At 42.4% G+C, this 17,680-nt stretch overlaps 1 protein-coding gene across 1 annotated transcript; it reads left to right on the top strand.

Annotated features, from left to right (window-relative positions):
• Positions 1–871: 871 nt before the first annotated feature.
• Positions 872–17,661, top strand: DSCC1 (DNA replication and sister chromatid cohesion 1; the record flags this gene model as incomplete). Its single annotated transcript, XM_082859152.1, has 9 exons — positions 872–1,050; positions 3,523–3,691; positions 6,087–6,221; positions 8,426–8,516; positions 10,589–10,727; positions 11,184–11,236; positions 11,428–11,582; positions 13,968–14,116; positions 17,299–17,661. 9 exons carry the CDS (start codon positions 872–874, stop codon positions 17,405–17,407), a joined length of 1,179 nt encoding a protein of 392 aa, XP_082715278.1. The 3' UTR covers positions 17,408–17,661.
• Positions 17,662–17,680: the final 19 nt, after the last annotated feature.

Below are 17,680 nucleotides of genomic sequence, written 5' to 3'. Positions count from 1 at the left end.
TGGTGAGTTTGTCTCCCCAGGACTCTGCAGGGCCTTGCCTACCTCAGGAAGGTGCTTTCCTCTTGACACGGGGTCTCAGCCCCTCACCTGCCACCCAGCCCAGACTAGGTACTCAACGAATGGATGGATCTAGTCCGAGCCATAGATTCCCAGATATAATGAGTGGTCCCCAGACCCAAAGAAGTGAGATGTCCTGTTCAATTCTACCAGGACCTCACTCCCGGCCCAAGGTGTTTGCACAAACTCGGTACGGTATTTTTCGAGCCATAATAGACGAGACTGGAATCAGACTTTAGTACCTCCTGGCTGTGCCACCTGGGGTAAGGAGTTTGCTTCCTCATTTGCAGAACGGTATTTAAAAGGGTCCACTTCACAGGGCTGTGGTGAAGGATTCATGAAATTATGCATGCAAAGTGCTTACTGCAAGACCTGCCACTGGCGGAAGACGCGACTATTTTGATGGCGAGGAAATGGGGGCATTGGCAGGAAACAGGGCGGGGAGGAGGGCAGCGGAAGCGGTGGAGGAAGGTTCCACGTGGCGCCCCGCGGGGTCGCAGCTCAGCTCCCGCCAGCTTCCGCCGAGAGCTCCCCGCGGAGGCCGGGTTTCCTTCCAGCAGCCGCTGCTCGGCCTGGGGTGACCCGGCAGTCCTCGGCGGAGCACGAGTCCGGGAAGCTGTCGGACTCTCTCGGGGACGCCCCCGCGGCACGCTCCGCCCCGGAAACACGCCCCCAGCCGCCTAGGCGCGCTTTTAAAACAAGCACTGTTCTATTTCTTGTTTCGCCGGGTCGCGGCCGCCCGGGGAGCTTTGTTCTGCTGTCTTAAACCTGCTGCCCTTCGCGCACCGCGGGACCCCCCCGACCCCGCGCAGCGATGAGGAGGACCCGCGACGAGGTGGACGCGACCCTGCAGATCGCCAAGCTGAACGCGGCCGAGCTGCTGCCCACCGTGCACTGCCTGGCCTTCGGCCCCGGGGCCAGCGCAGCCGCCGGCGACTTCTGCCTGCTCGAGTTGGAGCCCGCGCTGTGCCAGCAGCTTGAGGCAGGACACAGGTGAGCCGGTGCCGGGACCTGCCGACTCCAGCCTCGTGCCATCCACCTTCTGATTTTCCTGCGGGGAAACATAGGATGGGGAAACTGGGCCAGAGAGGTGCACTGATTTGACCAGGTCCCTCGCAGCAGGTTGGTGACCTGATCCCCAGCTGGCTGCCTTTCCCCGAGGAGTCCGCGCCACTTTTAATCCGTCCAGTTAGCTGGACTAGTCCGGCTGGTCTTGGAGGCCTCTGTCAGCGGAAACAAGTCCGGAAATAGAACCTCGGGGAAGTTTTGGAGATGTTAACAGTGAGGCCAGGCACTGCACAGAACGCTTTGCCATTCTATCTTAAAGTCCAATGGTAATATCCAGTATTTATGGAGTCCCTCTTGCCTGCTACTTATATGTATTTTACTCAGTAGATAGGACTTGGGGGGGAATAGTGTAAAGCTGTTTTTACAGACTTGGTAATTGTGGAAGGCCCTCAAAAAAACAGACTTGCTTGGGGTCACTCAGTGGGGATCGGAAGCCATTTTCTAATTCTAGGTCAGCTACACATTTGCTGCAAGACCATGGGTTGAAAAACAGAGGAGGGCTTCCCTGGTGGCGCAGTGGTTGAGAGTCCGCCTGCCGATGCAGGGGACGCGGGTTCGTTCCCCGTCCGGGAGGATCCCACATGCCGTGGAGTGGCTGGGCCCGTGAGCCATGGCCGCTGGGCCTGCGCGTCCGGAGCTTGTGCTCTGCAACGGGGGAGGCCACGGCAGTGAGAGGCCCGCGTACCGCAAAAACAAAACAAAACAAAACAAAGCAAAAACAGGAGAAGTCCGTTCTCTCAACTTTGTGCAGTCCCTGGAAATGAGGGAAATGAGGGGTTAGGGGCTCTGGTTTAATTCTGTTCCGCTCTGTTGTTCCTCCCACACCTGTATTTTATTTGGTATCGTTTGTTCTCTTTTCTGTTTTTTTAATTGAATCCTTCAGGCTTTCACTTTGCCTACTTTACTCATCTAGCCGTGTTAATAGTTAACTGGCCAGTCTTCAGATGCTAGCAATAACGTATCTTTAAGGGAACTGAAGGAGAACGTCACTCATGGGTTTTCATCCCAGCTGAGTTGGCAGGAATTTGAGAAAAGACTTAAGGTGCGAGGACCTTCTTTGTCCAGTTATAGTTATCTAGCTGACAAAAACCAGAATGAAAATGTGTGTTTTAATTTTTTTTTTTTTTGTAGAGGGAAGGGGTAGTTGTTTTAAACGAAATATTTGAAAGCAGGGATAGTGCCACGTGGAAATAAATGTTAAGAGTAGGTACTTGGGACTGTTAAATGTTGTTAGCACCAAGAAGCTTTAAAAAAACCTTTTATTTTCACTTAAGGATTAGTTTTTTTTTTTTTTTGCGGTACGTGGGCCTCTCACTGTTGCGGCCTCTCCCGTTGCGGAGCACAGGCTCCGGACGCGCAGGCCCAGCGGCCATTGCTCACGGGCCCAGCCGCTCCGTGGCATGTGGGATCTTCCTGGACCGGGGTACGAACCCGTGTCCCCTGCATTGGCAGGCGGACTCTCAACCATTGTGCCACCAGGGAAGCCCCAAAGGATTGGTTTTAAAAATATTTTTTCAGTCTTCTATTTCAGGTTTTTTATTATTTATTTAAAAGAAATGAATTGTGTACAGGAGGTTTAAATACTTTATAGACAAGGAAAACTACTAGAATCAGCTCCTTTTTTGTCATCTCCATTATCTTTATCATTTTTCTTCTTCCACCTCCTCACTTTTGTCCTTCCACTCTTCCTTCTTCTTGCTTTTTTCCACCTGTGACCCTTTGTCAGAGACATCATTTAGTCTAGTTTGTAAACATACCATTTTCATATTTTTCATTCAACATTGCAGCTTTCTTTTCTCAGGGTCCCGATTTCTTTGCAGCATAGGTGACGATTAGGCCAGCTGGTGCTCCTTTGATTGTTAGGGGATACTCAGGCCAAAACAAGGACAACTCTTGGGTGGGTACCAGGACCAGCAGCATGGTCATCATCTGGGAGCTTATTAGTAATGCAGAGTCGTAGGTCCCATCCCAGGCATACTGCATCCTGACCTGCTTTTTAACAAGGTTCCCTAACGTGCCTACGCGTAAGTTTGAGAAGTATTGCTTCAGTAATTTTAGAAAGTTGTGAAATCTTGACTGAAGCTTTTGGAAGCTTTTCCCAGCAGTTTGCACAAACATGCCACGTGGTAACATTTGGCCTCTTGGCCTCCTTGGATCTTTTTTGCCCATGTGGAATTAGTTTTCCTTAGTGAGGGCACCGGCTGCCCCTCTGGGTCTCAATTGGCCCAGGCCTTGCTCTGTGGAGCTCATGGGAGGGCTGTGAGAGCAGGGGCCAGACACAGCCTTAAGACTTAGCTTTAAATTCTAGAAGCCTAGGCGATTTTGGAACTGTTTATAATGAAGATGTCCATTGGTGTCTCAGTAAACCAAGTATTTCCTTTTCCCACTTTCCTGCAGTCTTGTGATTCGTGGTGATAAGGATGAGAAGGCCGTTCTGTGCAGTAAAGACAAAACATATGACTTGAAAATAGCAGACACTTCCAATATGTTGCTTTTTATTCCTGGTTGTAAAACTCCAGACCAGATGAAGATGGAAGAGACACATTGTAACATTATTCACACTGAGGTACTGTCTCCTGAATTATGTGAGAATGACAACACATGTGCCAATCTTGCGTTTAATTAAAAACTCGACGTGTGGGACTTCCCTGGCGGACCAGTGGTTAAAATTCCGTGCTCCCAATACAGGGGCCAAGGGTTGGATCCCTGGTTGGGGGAACTAAGATCCTGCATGCCGCACAGCATGGCCCAAACAAACAAACAAACAAACTTGAGGTGTGAAATGTACAATCATAGAGAATCTGAAAAGTTCCCTAATGAAATTTGAAATTTCTCAGCATTATTTTTGTTTGTTCAGAGTCACGTAAAGTTGTCTTTCTTATCCCAACCTGATTTTTAAGTCCCAGATAAGCTGACCATTTTCTGTAATATAGAAAATCTGCTATTAGGTGATTCATTTAAAAAGTTTTACCATGGGGCTTCCCTGGTGGCGCAGTGGTTGAGAGTCCGCCTGCCAATGCAGGGGACACGGGTTCGTGCCCCGGTCCGGGAGGATCCCACATGCCGTGGAGCGGCTGGGCCTGTGAGCCATGGCCGCTGAGCCTGCACGTCCGGAGCCTGTACTCCGCAGCGGGAGAGGCCACAGCAGTGAGAGGCCTGCGTACAGCAAAAAAAAAAAAAAAAGTTTTACCATGGATAGGTTTTGAAAGGACTCCCTCAAACCATAACTAGTGCATTAGATGAGGTAGAGAAATGAAGAAATTTGTTTCTGAGGGAAGTGTGTTTTGCACCTTTGAAATTAGTTTAGTTAATTACTATTCATAACCATGTAAAACAAATTTTTAATTATTTTGGAGACTGCTGTTGGCAGTTGGCAACAGTTTGGTATCTGTTGGCAGATACCAAACCAAAGTTTCCATCCTGGCTAAATTGTTACATATATACAATCAAAGCACAGCCCTTAAATCTGTTAAACTTTAGGCCAGCTACTTCCTAAAAACAGAATTGGAATAGAAATAAGGGTAAATACTGGGGCATTTCAGTGATTCATATATGTTGCCAGAACAGAAGAGCTGCCAGTAAATATTGTATTTTGTTTTTTGTAGGGTTTTGTAGGTGTTTTGGGAGGGTATAACTATACCTGTGAGTATCTTTGAGCTCTTATGGGAATTCTGTGTTCTGCGACTGAGTAAAACTTAACAAAGCTCTACTAACCAGAGTGTTTAAACCTGTGGTTACACTTTAGATGCCTAAAAAGGCTGGGTAAGGAATGCACGTGAGCAAAGCAGACTGGTGTTGATAAATGGGAGTGGATACCCAGTCTCAGGAGTAATAGGGAATGGGGGGTCTATGGCAGATTGCAGCACACAAGCCCCAAGTAAGTGCATGGGCACTTCTTGGCCTTGTGGGAAAGCAGGCCCAGCATTGCCAGATCTTCTGATTTCCTTTGTCCAAGTGAAGCTTAAAATTTAGATTTTGGGGGGCAACATCTTATTTTTCGATGTTGGCAACTAATGAAAACTCTATACTAAACCTCCCTTTTTCCCCAACACAAAAATACACACCAACATCTGCGTTGGATACAGCCAGCAGGCTGCCCATTTGTGAACTGTGGATGAAATCAATCTTTGTGTTTTGGTCCTTAAACTTTTCTCAGATTCAGCAGCATCTCCGTTAGGCTCTGGGCCTTGTCTTGTCAATCAAGGCTTCTACTAGTTTTAGAGTAGATGCATTCCCTGACCTTGCATGTTAGAGCTGGAAGGAGACAATCCATTTCTGCCTTTTTCCCTTCTTTCATGTGAAACAGTTATTGGGCACCTACTAAGTGCTAGACATTGGGCAAATCCTGGAGATACAGAGAGAGATAAGAAATATTTATCCATCATTTAGCCACTGTCACCTGGATTTCTTTAAGTGATAAGCCTCTCACTGTTTCACAAGTCCATAAGGAATTAGTTGCAGTTCTAACTAGTGGGAAGTTCTTGTATTGAATAGGAGTCTTTCTTCCTTAACATAATGAGCAACACAGAACAAGGGTTCTCCCCCTTCCCTTTATCATATATTCATTGTTTGAAGAGAGTGATAATGCTTTTTCTTTATTTTCTGTTTGTCAGCCTAAAGATATTCTTCTTCTGTGTTTCTACCTGGCTTGCAGAATTCTCAGCATCCTGGTCATTCTTTTCTGGGCATACTCTAGTTTCCAGCGTATACTTGAGATATGGAGCTTAATTATCCATTCTCACTATGTTGGCAGTCTCTTCTTAACTGGGGATTGAAAAGATGTTACCTGAAGATCCCATCCATCTGCTTGAGATGGCTGGACGGGGGCCTTCTCAACAGAAAGAATACTTTGGCTCCCTTTTCTTGCTTCTTGTGGAGGGCAGATGGGTTGGTTGAAATTTTATATGAAGATTTCTTTTAGAATGGCCCCTAAATGATTATGATGTATTTGTAATTTCTAGATCTTTGGTTTTTCTAATAATTACTGGGAATTAAGAAGATGTAGACCTAAATTAAAGAAGCTAAAGAAACTTTTGATGGAAAATACCTATGAAGGACCTGACAGTCAAAAAGAAAAGGATTCAAATCACTCAAAAGTAAGACTAGTATTTTCATTTTTTAATTTGGAATTTAAAAAATAGAGCTGTAGAGACACTTAATGCTGACTTTTTTTTCAAGTTCATATTATGAAAATTTCAAACATACCCCAAAACAGAAAGATCTCCATATATTCATCACTCTCTTGAACATCTGTCAATATTTTGTCAATCTCATTTATTCTGTCCACCTGCTGCCTTCCACCTTTTTTGTTTTTTGTCTTTTTCTGGAGTATTTTAAAGCAAGTCCTAGATATCATGGTGACATTTATGTAGCTGAAAGCTTCTCATGTTCCTAACTAAGAAGTAATAGTTTTTTAGAGGTTAAGATAATTTATTTAATTAAAAGTTATAATTAGGGACTCTTGAGAAAAGACATTATGAAAATGGAAAGTCAGAATGGACTAATTCCTGGAAGTATGGAAAAATATTTATAAACCAGGTAAAAAATTAAGTTTTAAATGTAATTCAAAGTTATAGAACTCTCCTGGTATTCTGAAGACCATATTTGTATTAGAAGTTTGACTGACTGATTGAATTTTTTTCTTTGTAACAGCTTTATTGAGATATAATTCATATACCAAGCAATCTATTCATTTTAAACTATATAATTCAACGGTTTTTAGTACATTAACAGAGTTGTGCAATCATCACAACAATGAAGTTTAGAATATTTTCACCACCCCCAAAAGAAACCCTGTACCCCTTAGCTGTTAATTTCTAATCCTACCTTTCCCTCCTTCTCTCTCCCACCTCAACCCTAGGCAGCCACTAATCTACTTTCTGCCTCTATTGATTTGCCTCTTCTGGACCTTTCATATGAATAGAATCAATAAGTGGCCTTTTCCAACAGGCTTCTTTGACTTAGCATGCTGTTTTCAAGGTTCGTTCATGTTGTAGCATGCATCAGTAGTTCATTCCTTTTTATTGCTGAATAGTACCCCATCTTATGGATATACCATAGTTTGTTCATCCATTCATCAGTTGATGGACATTTGGGTAGTTTCTACTTTTTGAATATTATTGATTATTTGATAATTATGGATAACACTGTTGTGAACGTTCATGTACAAGTTTCTAGGGAACCTATGTTTTCATTATTCTTGGCTCTCTCTCTCTCTCTATATATATATATACACACACACACACACATACATACATACATACCTAAGAGTGAAACTGATGGGCCCTGTGCTAACCCTGTATAACCTTTTGGGGAACTCCTGGACTGTTTTCCACAGTGGCTGCACTATTTGACATTTCCATTGTGTGAGGGTTCCAGTTTCTCCACATCCTAGATGACAATTGTTTCTATCTGTCTTTTCTGTATCCATCCTAATGGGTTTGAAGTGGTATCACTGTGGTTTTGATGTGCATTTCCCTAATGACTCATGATGTCGAGCATCTTTTCATGTGCTTGTTGACTATTTCTGTATCTTTGGAGAATGCCTATACAGAAACCCCTTTGCCCAATTTTTAATTGGGTTATTTATCTATTTATTACTAAATTGTAGGAGAGTTCTTTATATAATCTAAATACAAGCTCCTTGACAGATACATGATATGCAAATATTTTCTCCTATTTTATGAGTCGTCTTTTCTTGATTTTTTAAAATTGAGGTAAATAAACAGAACATAAAATTTACCACTTTAACCGTTTTGACCTGTACAGCTCTGTGGCATTACATACACTCACATTGCTCTGCAACCATCACCAGTATCCATCTACAGAAAATTTTCATCTTCCCAACCTGAAACTCTGTACCTATTAAACACTAACTCCCCAGTTTCCCCTGCCTCTCACCCTCCGGCAACCACTATTCCACTTCATGTCTCTGTGAATTTGTCTATGCCAAATCTCCCATGTAAGTGGAATCATACAGTATTTGTCCTTTTGTGTTGATGATGTTTTGAAATACACAAGTTTTCATTTTGATGAAGTCCACATTATCTGTCTTTTCTTTTGTTGCTTGTGTTTTTGGCATCATATCTAAAACCATTGCCACATCCAACATCACAAAGAGTTATCCTCTGTTTTCTTCTAAGAATCCACTGTTTTTATGTAGTAATCATTACAGATTAATAAAAGAAATTAAACTAGGGTACCTTGCCTTAATCTCTTCTATGTATTTATTCAATAAGTCTAAAAAAATTCTTTGGCCTTAAAATGCTTGCTTTTTTTTTTTCCTGTTTTCTTGTTTCAGTATACAACTGAAGATTTGCTTGATCAAATTCAGGCAAGTGAGGAAGAAATAATGGCCCAGTTACAAGTTTTAAATGCCTGTGAGATTGGAGGTAGCATGACTTACTATTATTAATAATGATGGAATTGGGCATCATATGAGAGACATTTTTGGACATCTCCACCTGTTTATTGCTGTTCCATGCTATTTATTTAACCTTCTTTTGGGCTCAGAGATGATATTTTATTTTGGGGTGTGGGGTAGAGACTACGTGTGATCACCTTTACAGTCTCTGACCAGTGACTTTTTCTACTCCTTACAGGCCTTTTTCTTTGGACTGAGTGGTAATAGAAGAACCATATTAGATCAGGAAAGGTCTTAGATATCAGGTAGTCTAATCCCTTCATTGTTTTCAATAGGTGAGGGAAACTAAGGCCTAGGAAGGGAAACGGACCTGTCCAGGGTTCCATGTTGAGTTAGTGACAGGATAAGGCATAAAACCCAGGTACTTCAACTCCTGGTTCAGAATTAACTCACTGTATTTCCAAATTGCTTGGAAGATGTGTTTCTTCTCGTGATAACTCAACATACTTTTAAATGTGTTAAGTAGTTTATGTAAGAAACCTGTATAAAAGTTGTAGTGGTATGTGCTGGTCTCAGGGGTTGACGGAGAAGCCCAGTACTACCTTGTATTTTGATTATCTCCTGGTCTGGAGTGGTAGAGTAGGAGCTATTTTTTTTTCTGGCATCTGGGCCTGCAGTAATACTTGAGTAGATGTTTGTGTGCATTTATCAGCCCTCTTTTTTTTTTTTTTGTGGTACGCGGGCCTCTCACTGTTGTGGCCTCTCTGGTTGCGGAGCACAGGCTCTGGATGCACAGGCCCAGTGGCCATGGCTCATGGGCCCAGCCGCTCCGCAGCACGTGGGATCTTCCCGGACCAGGGCACGAACCCGTGTCCCCTGCATCGGCAGGCGGACTCTCAACCACTGCGCCACAAGGGAAGCCCTTTTTCAGCCCTCTTAAGCTTGCCCAGAGAAGCAGCTTAATTCTGCACCCATGTGTTGGAAAGGAGGAAATTGGCATGGTTTGGTGGATGCACTCCTAAATCTTTTAAGCAAGATTAGCTTTTGCGAGACTGTAACTCTCAAATGTGGTGAATTCTGCTGAGTGAAGCAGCTGCAGATGACTTCATAACTAACTGGAAACACTTAGCTCTTTGTTGTGGTTCCTTGAGACACATTTGGTCCTAATCATCGGGCATAAAGTTTCTAATTGTGGATGCCTGCTGCTAATTACTATGGTAGTATAGGGGGTACCATGAATGTTAAGGTTAAAAAAAAAAAGAACCAATGGGCTTAATGCAGCCTTCTGTATTATTCACTTATTGCATGGGAATGGATAACATTTTGGGGGGTATGTGTGTGGGGGGATGCAAAGATTATTTTTTCCTAGTTTTCTTTTTCAGTTTTACATCACGCATTACATTTTTTAACATTGCCTTTATTTTTTCAGAGTAAGAATAGGAACATCTCCCTTGGTGTGAGTGTACTTGAATTGGTGGGTGTGTATGTGATTTGTTTCTCCAGGGGTGGTGGTAGTGCCTTTGGTTATAAGATGGCATTTCATAGCCTTTCACAGGAATAGGGAAATGTGTCTTGAGGCTCAGCTTTTGCCGCTGGTCCACATTGTACTTCTGAGTCTGTTATCTCTTAAATGAGCTCGACTTCTTTATGAGCATGAGAACACCTCTCCAAGATCGCTGAGATGAGGGTTGTAACCATGGCAGTGCCCCATAGCAGAGATCACTGTGTGGGATATCCAACCTATGACCTTCACCTCATTTGTATGATGTTCTGATGAAATGACTGTACCAGCTACAGGTTTCCACATTTCCATTTAGAACGACAAGATTATTGTGAGATAATTGAGTATTAAAGCACTTGAAAAAAAATAAAAATGTTAGTCATATGAAAAGTACTCTTTAAAAACCATCTGATCTCCCATAAGACACAATTTGTAATGATCAGGAGACAAGCATAAACAGAAGCATTGTTTATAAAGAAAGCTAAGGCTTTTCATGTCTCTTTTGCAGTGGGCAAGAGTTTACTGCTGCTTTATCGGTCTATCAGCCAATTCATTTGTTTAAAATGTCCTTTGGTAAATATAACTTTTGGAATTTGTAGGTTATTGGAGGATTCTTGAATTTGATTATGAGATGAAACTTCTGAATCACATAACCCAGCTTGTGGATTCTGAATCTTGGTCTTTTAGTAAAGTTCCCTTGAATACATGCCTTCAGGAACTTGGACCATTAGAGACAGAGTAAGTATGTTATTCATTGTCCTTCCAGATTTCCTTAAGGGGAAGAAAATTATTTTCAGGGTAGGACTAAACCCAGGGCATAGACTATTTATATTTTGATATCTTATAGAAATCTAAAGAATATACAACCAAGAAGGACTTGGGAGTTTTGGTCATTGGGGTGAATAAATGTGTATCTTTTTTTCTCTGCCATAAAAAATATAAAGGAATAATTTAAGCTATTTTATAATAAAGGAATGCTCATATAATTTGTGTAAAAATATTTAGCATGGGACCTGGTATATAGTAACTGTCCAGTGTATTTTAGTTAATTTCTAATGTAAAGTTTTATACTTGGCAACCAAAATCCTTTAGTTATTTCAAATTTATATCTTAGTTTCTAGTTAGCAATGGTGTTTAAAAGATAATGTATAAATATGTGAAAAACTTTTCAAATAAGTGTTTAAAATTTTTCAGGGAAATGATCGGACACTGTCTTAAATGTTATGGAAAGAGATATACAGAGGAAGGTAAGATTGGGAAAGTATTTTAATGGCTATTTTAGCTCTTATGTGTTAAAATTGGTATGCCTTTTTCAAGTGTCTTCCTGTTAAAAATAAGAACTCCATAGGGTGATGGGAGATGAGTTGTGTATAAAAATGAGTAGTATAATTAATTGTCAGAGGACCATATGAAACTCTCTTTGATACGTTTTCCTTAGGTGAAGTTTATTTTGAATTGAGCGCAGATAAAATCTGCAGAGCTACAGCAGAAATGCTACTTCAGAATGCAGTGAAATTCAATCTCGCTGAGTTTCAAGAAGTGTGGCAACAGAGTGTTCCTGAAGGAGTGATAACTAGGCTCGATCAGCTTAAGGTAAGGTAGCGATGGTGATTACCTCCATAACTCAGCAGGTTACTAGGTGAAATGAAGCCTGTATTGGAACTGAATTTGGAGCCTGTTTATTTTCCTAGCCCCCCATTAGGAGTGCATTCTACATCACAAAAATCCTTAAAAAAAAACCCCAAATCCCACTTTATTGAAGTGTAATTTACATATCACAGTTCACCCTTTTGAAAAGGGTGATTTGTAGTAAATTTAATGAGTTACCAGCCACCACAGTCTAGTTTTAGAACATTTGTCAACTCAGTGAGATCACTCAGGCCCATTTACAGTTTATCCTGGTTCCCACCTGGTGTATCTCATTTTGTTCCTTTTCTCTCCATTTCCATCAGCATTGTCTTAGCTGAAACTATCATGTTTGGCTCACAATAGCATCCCGAAGCGGGCCTTCTGTACTTTTAACTGCCCACCTCCAATCCGTTCTCTGCGGTGCTACTAAAATGATCTTTCAAAAATGTCCATCAGATTAGATGAACTTCTTGCTTAAATCACTTTAATGATTTCCCATTGCATTTAAGATATAAAATCCAGAGTATTATAATATAAAATAATATTTTACAATAAAATATGTAAAATCTTGGTCTACAAGGCTCTTCGTACCATCCCCTGTAAGCTTCATCTCTTGATACTTTTTCTCCTGTCTACTGCATACCAGCCTTCTTTCATATTTTTAAGATCATCAAGCTCTTTCCTACCTTAGGACTTTTACACAAAGCTTTTTGTTCTAGAATAAACTTCTCCCCAGTTTCACCTGGCCACCTCCTACACATCTTTGAGTCACTTCATCAAGGAGGCCTTCCTTTACTCTAAAAAAAATACTTCCTGTTTTACTCTGCATGGCAGCCCGGATTTCTCCTTCATGGTACTCTCACTTAGCTTCAGAAAAATGTTTCACTATGTGGTTCCCTGCTCTCCACTTTAATAGAATTTTTTTCACTGTTGCTTGCCAATATATAGCATACTGCCTGGCATGTAGTATATGCTCAATGAGAATTTATTAAATAAGTGAAAGTATTTGCTCAGTATTTACAGAGTTCCTTTTATGTCTAAACACCTTGCTAGATGCTGAGCAGAAAACGTCACGCAAGGTGCCATCTAGGTCCTCAGCCTGGGGTCCGGCAGTGGGGGTGCACGTTACACGTATATATCTCTTCTGACAATGTAGAGTGATCTGTGCCATGGGAAAAGCATGCACAAGGTGTTATGGGAGCAAATGAAGGGGCTTATCCATCTGACTGGTCAATCAGGGATGATTTTCTGAAGGAATGAATGTTCTAGCTGCCGAGTATGAAAGGATCATGTGTTACTCTAGACGGAAGGGCAGAGACAAGGTTCCAGGAGAGCATGGAGGGATAAAAATTGGGACACACAGTAGGGATGCATGACTGGAGAGAAGGGTGCTGGTGAGTTGGTGAAGGACACTATGGACTGTGCTAAGGAATTTCAACTCTATCTAGAAAGCTCTTTGGGGCCATTGAGTGGCATCAGTTAGAAATGCTACCTGATGAGTTTTGCCTTTTGGAAAGAACACTGTGACAGTAATGAGGATGGATTGATGGAAGGTTGGCTAGATTATGAAAAATTTAGGTTTCCAACACTTTACTCCTAACTAAGAGAGTATTGGCCAAAGAAATAGGTGATGGGGAAAGGATAGAGAAATGTTAAGGCCTTAAAATCTATATGATTTAGTGACCACTTACATGTGGGGTTTGAATAATGGAATCTAGGATGATGCCTTGGTTTCCTAGGATTAGCAGGATGAGAACAGGTTTGGATGACAAACACAATGAGTGCATATATAGGTTTGGATATAGAGGTCTGGTGCTTGGAAGAGGGATTTGAGTTGAAGATACTTGCTGATGACTGTAATATTTGTAAGTAAGTGGTGGTTGAAGTCACGGGTTTAGAGAGGTTACCTAGGACAGTGACGGTGAAACAAGTAGTGGGATGGAGTAGGGGGCCAGGGAACTACAACATCAAGTTAGGAGAAAAATAATGAGATTGTGATGCAGGCTTAAAGGCTTAGAAGAAGGAGTGATCAACACTAACAAAATAAACGGGTCTAGAGAGATGAATCCAAGAAAAGGGCCCACTGGATTTGGCAACGACAGGTCATCAGTGACCTTTAGAACTAGAGCCATCTCAAGAAATTGGTGGTAGTAATAGCCAGATTACAAGTAAGTCACTGCTTAGAGGAGCTCTTTTATGAAAAAGGCTATTGTAAGTTTCTGGGTAGTTTGTGTAAGTTTCATGTGGATGATGTTTTAAATACCTTGGGCAAAGCTAAACGTAAGGTAAATTAGTCATTTTTAAACATCAGACCATTACTTGAACTGTCCTTTTTCTCATTTCTTACAGGGTTTAGCCTTGGTGGATAGACACTCAAGACCAGAAATCATATTTTTGCTGAAAGTAGATGATTTGCCTGAGGATAATCAGGAACGTTTTAATAGTCTCTTCTCTCTGAGGGAGAAGTGGACAGAAGAAGATATTGCTCCATATATTGAGTAAGTAATTTCTTACAAATTGATTTTTTTTTTTTTTACGGTACGCGGGCCTCTCACCGATGTGGCCCCTCCCGCTGCAGAGCACAGACTCCGGATGCGCAGGCTCAGCGGCCACGGCTCACGGGCTCAGCCGCTCCGCAGCATGTGGGATCCTCCCAGACCGGGGCACGAACCTGTGTCCCCTGCATCGGCAGGCAGACTGTCAACCACTGCGCCACCAGGGAAGCCCACAAGTGGATTTTGACTGTTCTTCTTATGATGAGTGGCATAGGGTTTTAGATTATCAGAATTTTTTTTTTTTTTGAGTATTCCTGGAAGACACTGCTTCCTTCCAAACTTTCTCCAGTGGTGGCTGTCTTCTCTATCATTCTTCACAACTGCTGATCTGGGAGGTGGGGTATATGTCATCTCTCTTCCTTACTACTTCTAGAATCACTTCGTTGCTCTTCTCCTTTCAAACTGCAGCTCATAGAGGGACAGTCAACTGTATACCCTCCTATGACTCTAAGGCAAGCACCCCTCTCTGATGGCCACCTTCTTTCTTTCCCACTCCCTTACTTTAACATTCTGGTAGAAGCCAGACTGTGGAAGAACAAGTTAGCCCTGAAGCCACTGCTTGTAGAACCAATCTCAAAGCCACTAATAAACACTACCACTTCCTCACTGCATCTCCCACCTCTCAGGGTCTCTTTCTTCTCTTTCCCTGGCTTGCTTTCCAGGGTCAGTCTTTCTAACTCTTACTGTACCTGCTCTACTCCTTGCACCCTATCTCTGTGTCTTGTCATACCTCATTGGCAAAAATCTGCAAAGATTAAACCCAACTTTCTGTTTACTCTGTACCTGCACCAGGGCAGCTGAAATTTCCTGGAGAGAAATGACACAGTGTGGCTTGCTAGTCTCACTTAAAAACTTAAGTGGTAATTAGCAGGGCCCCTGGCAAGGCACCATTTCCTCATGAAACTTTTCAACCACTGGAACTTACTTTACATCTTTTTTTCTTTTTTCATAGCAGCAATACCCCGTTTTCCTCTTCATCCTCAGCTTATGACCGTATTTTCTTTTTTGGCTGCATTGGGTCTTCATTGCCGTGCATGGGCTTTCTCTAGTTGAGGCGATCAGGGTCTCCTCTTCATTGCAGTGCGCGGGCTTCTCATTGCGGTGTCTTCCCTTGTTGCAGTTGCAGAGCACGGGCTATAGGCACGCGGGCTTTAGTAGTTGTGGCGCATGGTCTCAGTAGTTGTGGCTCGCGCTCTAGAACGCAGGCTCAGTAGTTGTGGCACACAGCTTAGTTGCTTCGCGGCATGTGGGATCTTCCTAGACCAGAGCTTGAACCTGTGTCCCCTGCATTGGCAGGCAGATTCTTAACCACTCTACCACCAGGGAAGCCCACGGCCATATTTCTTGAGAAAACAGAAGCAGGCAAGACAAGACAACTACCTCCTTTCCCATGGCCTAGTCTGCCGGCCTCCTGTGTGGGCACACACTTGCTCTGCCGTCCATCCTGTGTGATGCATGAACTGTCCTTGCTCCTAAGGCCAACCCTCCTTCTGCACTAGATCCATCCCCTCTGGCCTTATTAAAAGGATCCTCTAGTTGTCCCTTCCCGTGTTGTGTTATCAGCGTCTCCCACCAACTGGATTATGGCCAGCAGCACATGTATCACTATGAACAGTATTCTGTAGTACTATTCATCTTAAAAAAAAAAAAACAGTCTACGGTACCCCACGTCCTCTGCTCTCCTTCACAAGAAAGCTCCCTTTAAAAGTTTGTGTACTCACTCTCTGCTTCTTTGTCTCCCATTCTTTCCTTAACCCAATGACAGATCCTTAACCCAATGGCATCTTATCTTTTTTACATTCAGTGGTCAATTGTCCTTGTTTACTTGGCCTCTTAACACTATTTGACGCAGTGGACCACTTCCTGCTTGAAACACACCAGCCTTCTCCTTGTTTTCCCATTCTTTAAATGTCGGAGTGCTCTAGCATTCTATTATTGGCTATCTTCTCTTCATTTTGTATTTTTTCTTTTGGTGCCCTCATGTAAGCCCAGTGACTTCCTAATTTTATCTTCATACTTGACCTTTTTCCTGAGCTCCAGATTCTTACATCTAGTTACCTAATCTAAATTTCTGCTTGGATATCTAATAGGAATTTCAAACATGCTCATAATGGAACTGTTGATTCCCCCTGTCCTAACCCCATCACCCTCATCTCAGCTACCAGCACTACCATTAATCCAGTTACCCAAGCAAAATGTCTAGAAATCTTCCTTGTCTTTTCTTCTCTTGCCCCGTTTCAAACTTTGAGCAAATCCTGATGGATCATCTCATACCTGCCTCTGATTGGTCTCCCTAGTTTAGTTTTTGCTCCCTTCTCCTCTCCCTCCTTTTAAACTTCTGGAAAATTTTAAACATTCAAAAGTAACAGTAAAATATAAGGAACCGGACTCCATGTACTTACTACCTAGCTTCCATAATCATCAACTCATTGCCTCCATTATTTAAAACTTAGATCACATTATGCTTTTCTATGAAATAAAACCCTCCACTGGCTTCCCATTATATGTACAATTAAATTACAACTCCCTCTCATGTTCTTCAAGGCCCTGTGTGATCTTCCCTTGATCCCTTCTCCAGCTCACGTCCTCCCATATCTTCCCTTCCCTCATGATGTTCCAGTCAAAGTCTTCTATCCTTTGAGGTACAGAAGAGGAAGCTAAAATTCAGGTAGGGTAGGTAACCTAGATAAGCTCACACAGGTAACCGGGTATCCAGGTTCTCTGAGTCTAGACCCCACTGTATCACATTGCTTTTATGTCTGATTTGGAAGCCTGTGTGATATAATGGAAAAAACCCAGACTTTGGAGACCTACAGAGCTGGCTGCAAAACTTGGCTCCATCCTTTACCACCTGAACCTCAGTTTCCTTATATCTAACGTGGGGTTAAATAATACATTACTCTTACCGTGCAGGTTGGAGATCATACGTGCATGTGATGTACCTGGTTCAGTTATGGCTTAATAATCTCTCCCTACCCTATCTCTCCCACAAATACACACCCTTATATGTTTGTTGGAAAGATGGATTTGGGGGAGAGAGATATAAATAGCTAGTGCTATGAAAATTGTGTTATGTTCCCTAGAATATTTATGATGTTGATTAATTTTTTTTACTGTTCCCACAGAGATTTGTGTGGAGAGAAGCAAACCATTGGTGCATTACTCACTAAATATTCTCGATCTTCGATTCAAAACGGTGTTAAAGTTTATAACTCAAGAAGACCCATTTCTTAAAAAGAACAACAGTCTTGTCTTTGCGACTAAAGTTGCTTTGTAAAGTTGCTGGTTATAAGAAAACTTTTTATGTATTTGTGTTCCAGACTTCTAAAAACCTAATTCTTTGAGGCTTTTTTTTTTTTTTTTTTTTTTGGCAGTACGCGGGCCTCTCACTGTTGTGGCCTCTCCCATTGCGGAGCACAGGCTCTGGACGCGCAGGCTCAGCGGCCATGGCTCACGGGCCCAGCCGCTCCGTGGCATGTGGGATCTTCCCGGACCAGGGCACGAACC

This window comes from Leucopleurus acutus (genome assembly GCF_964270905.1).
Source record: "Leucopleurus acutus genome assembly, chromosome: 17".
NCBI lineage: Eukaryota > Metazoa > Chordata > Mammalia > Artiodactyla > Delphinidae > Leucopleurus > Leucopleurus acutus.
Note: the sequence above shows the minus strand (reverse complement) of the source record. Positions and strands in the feature narration are given on the sequence as shown.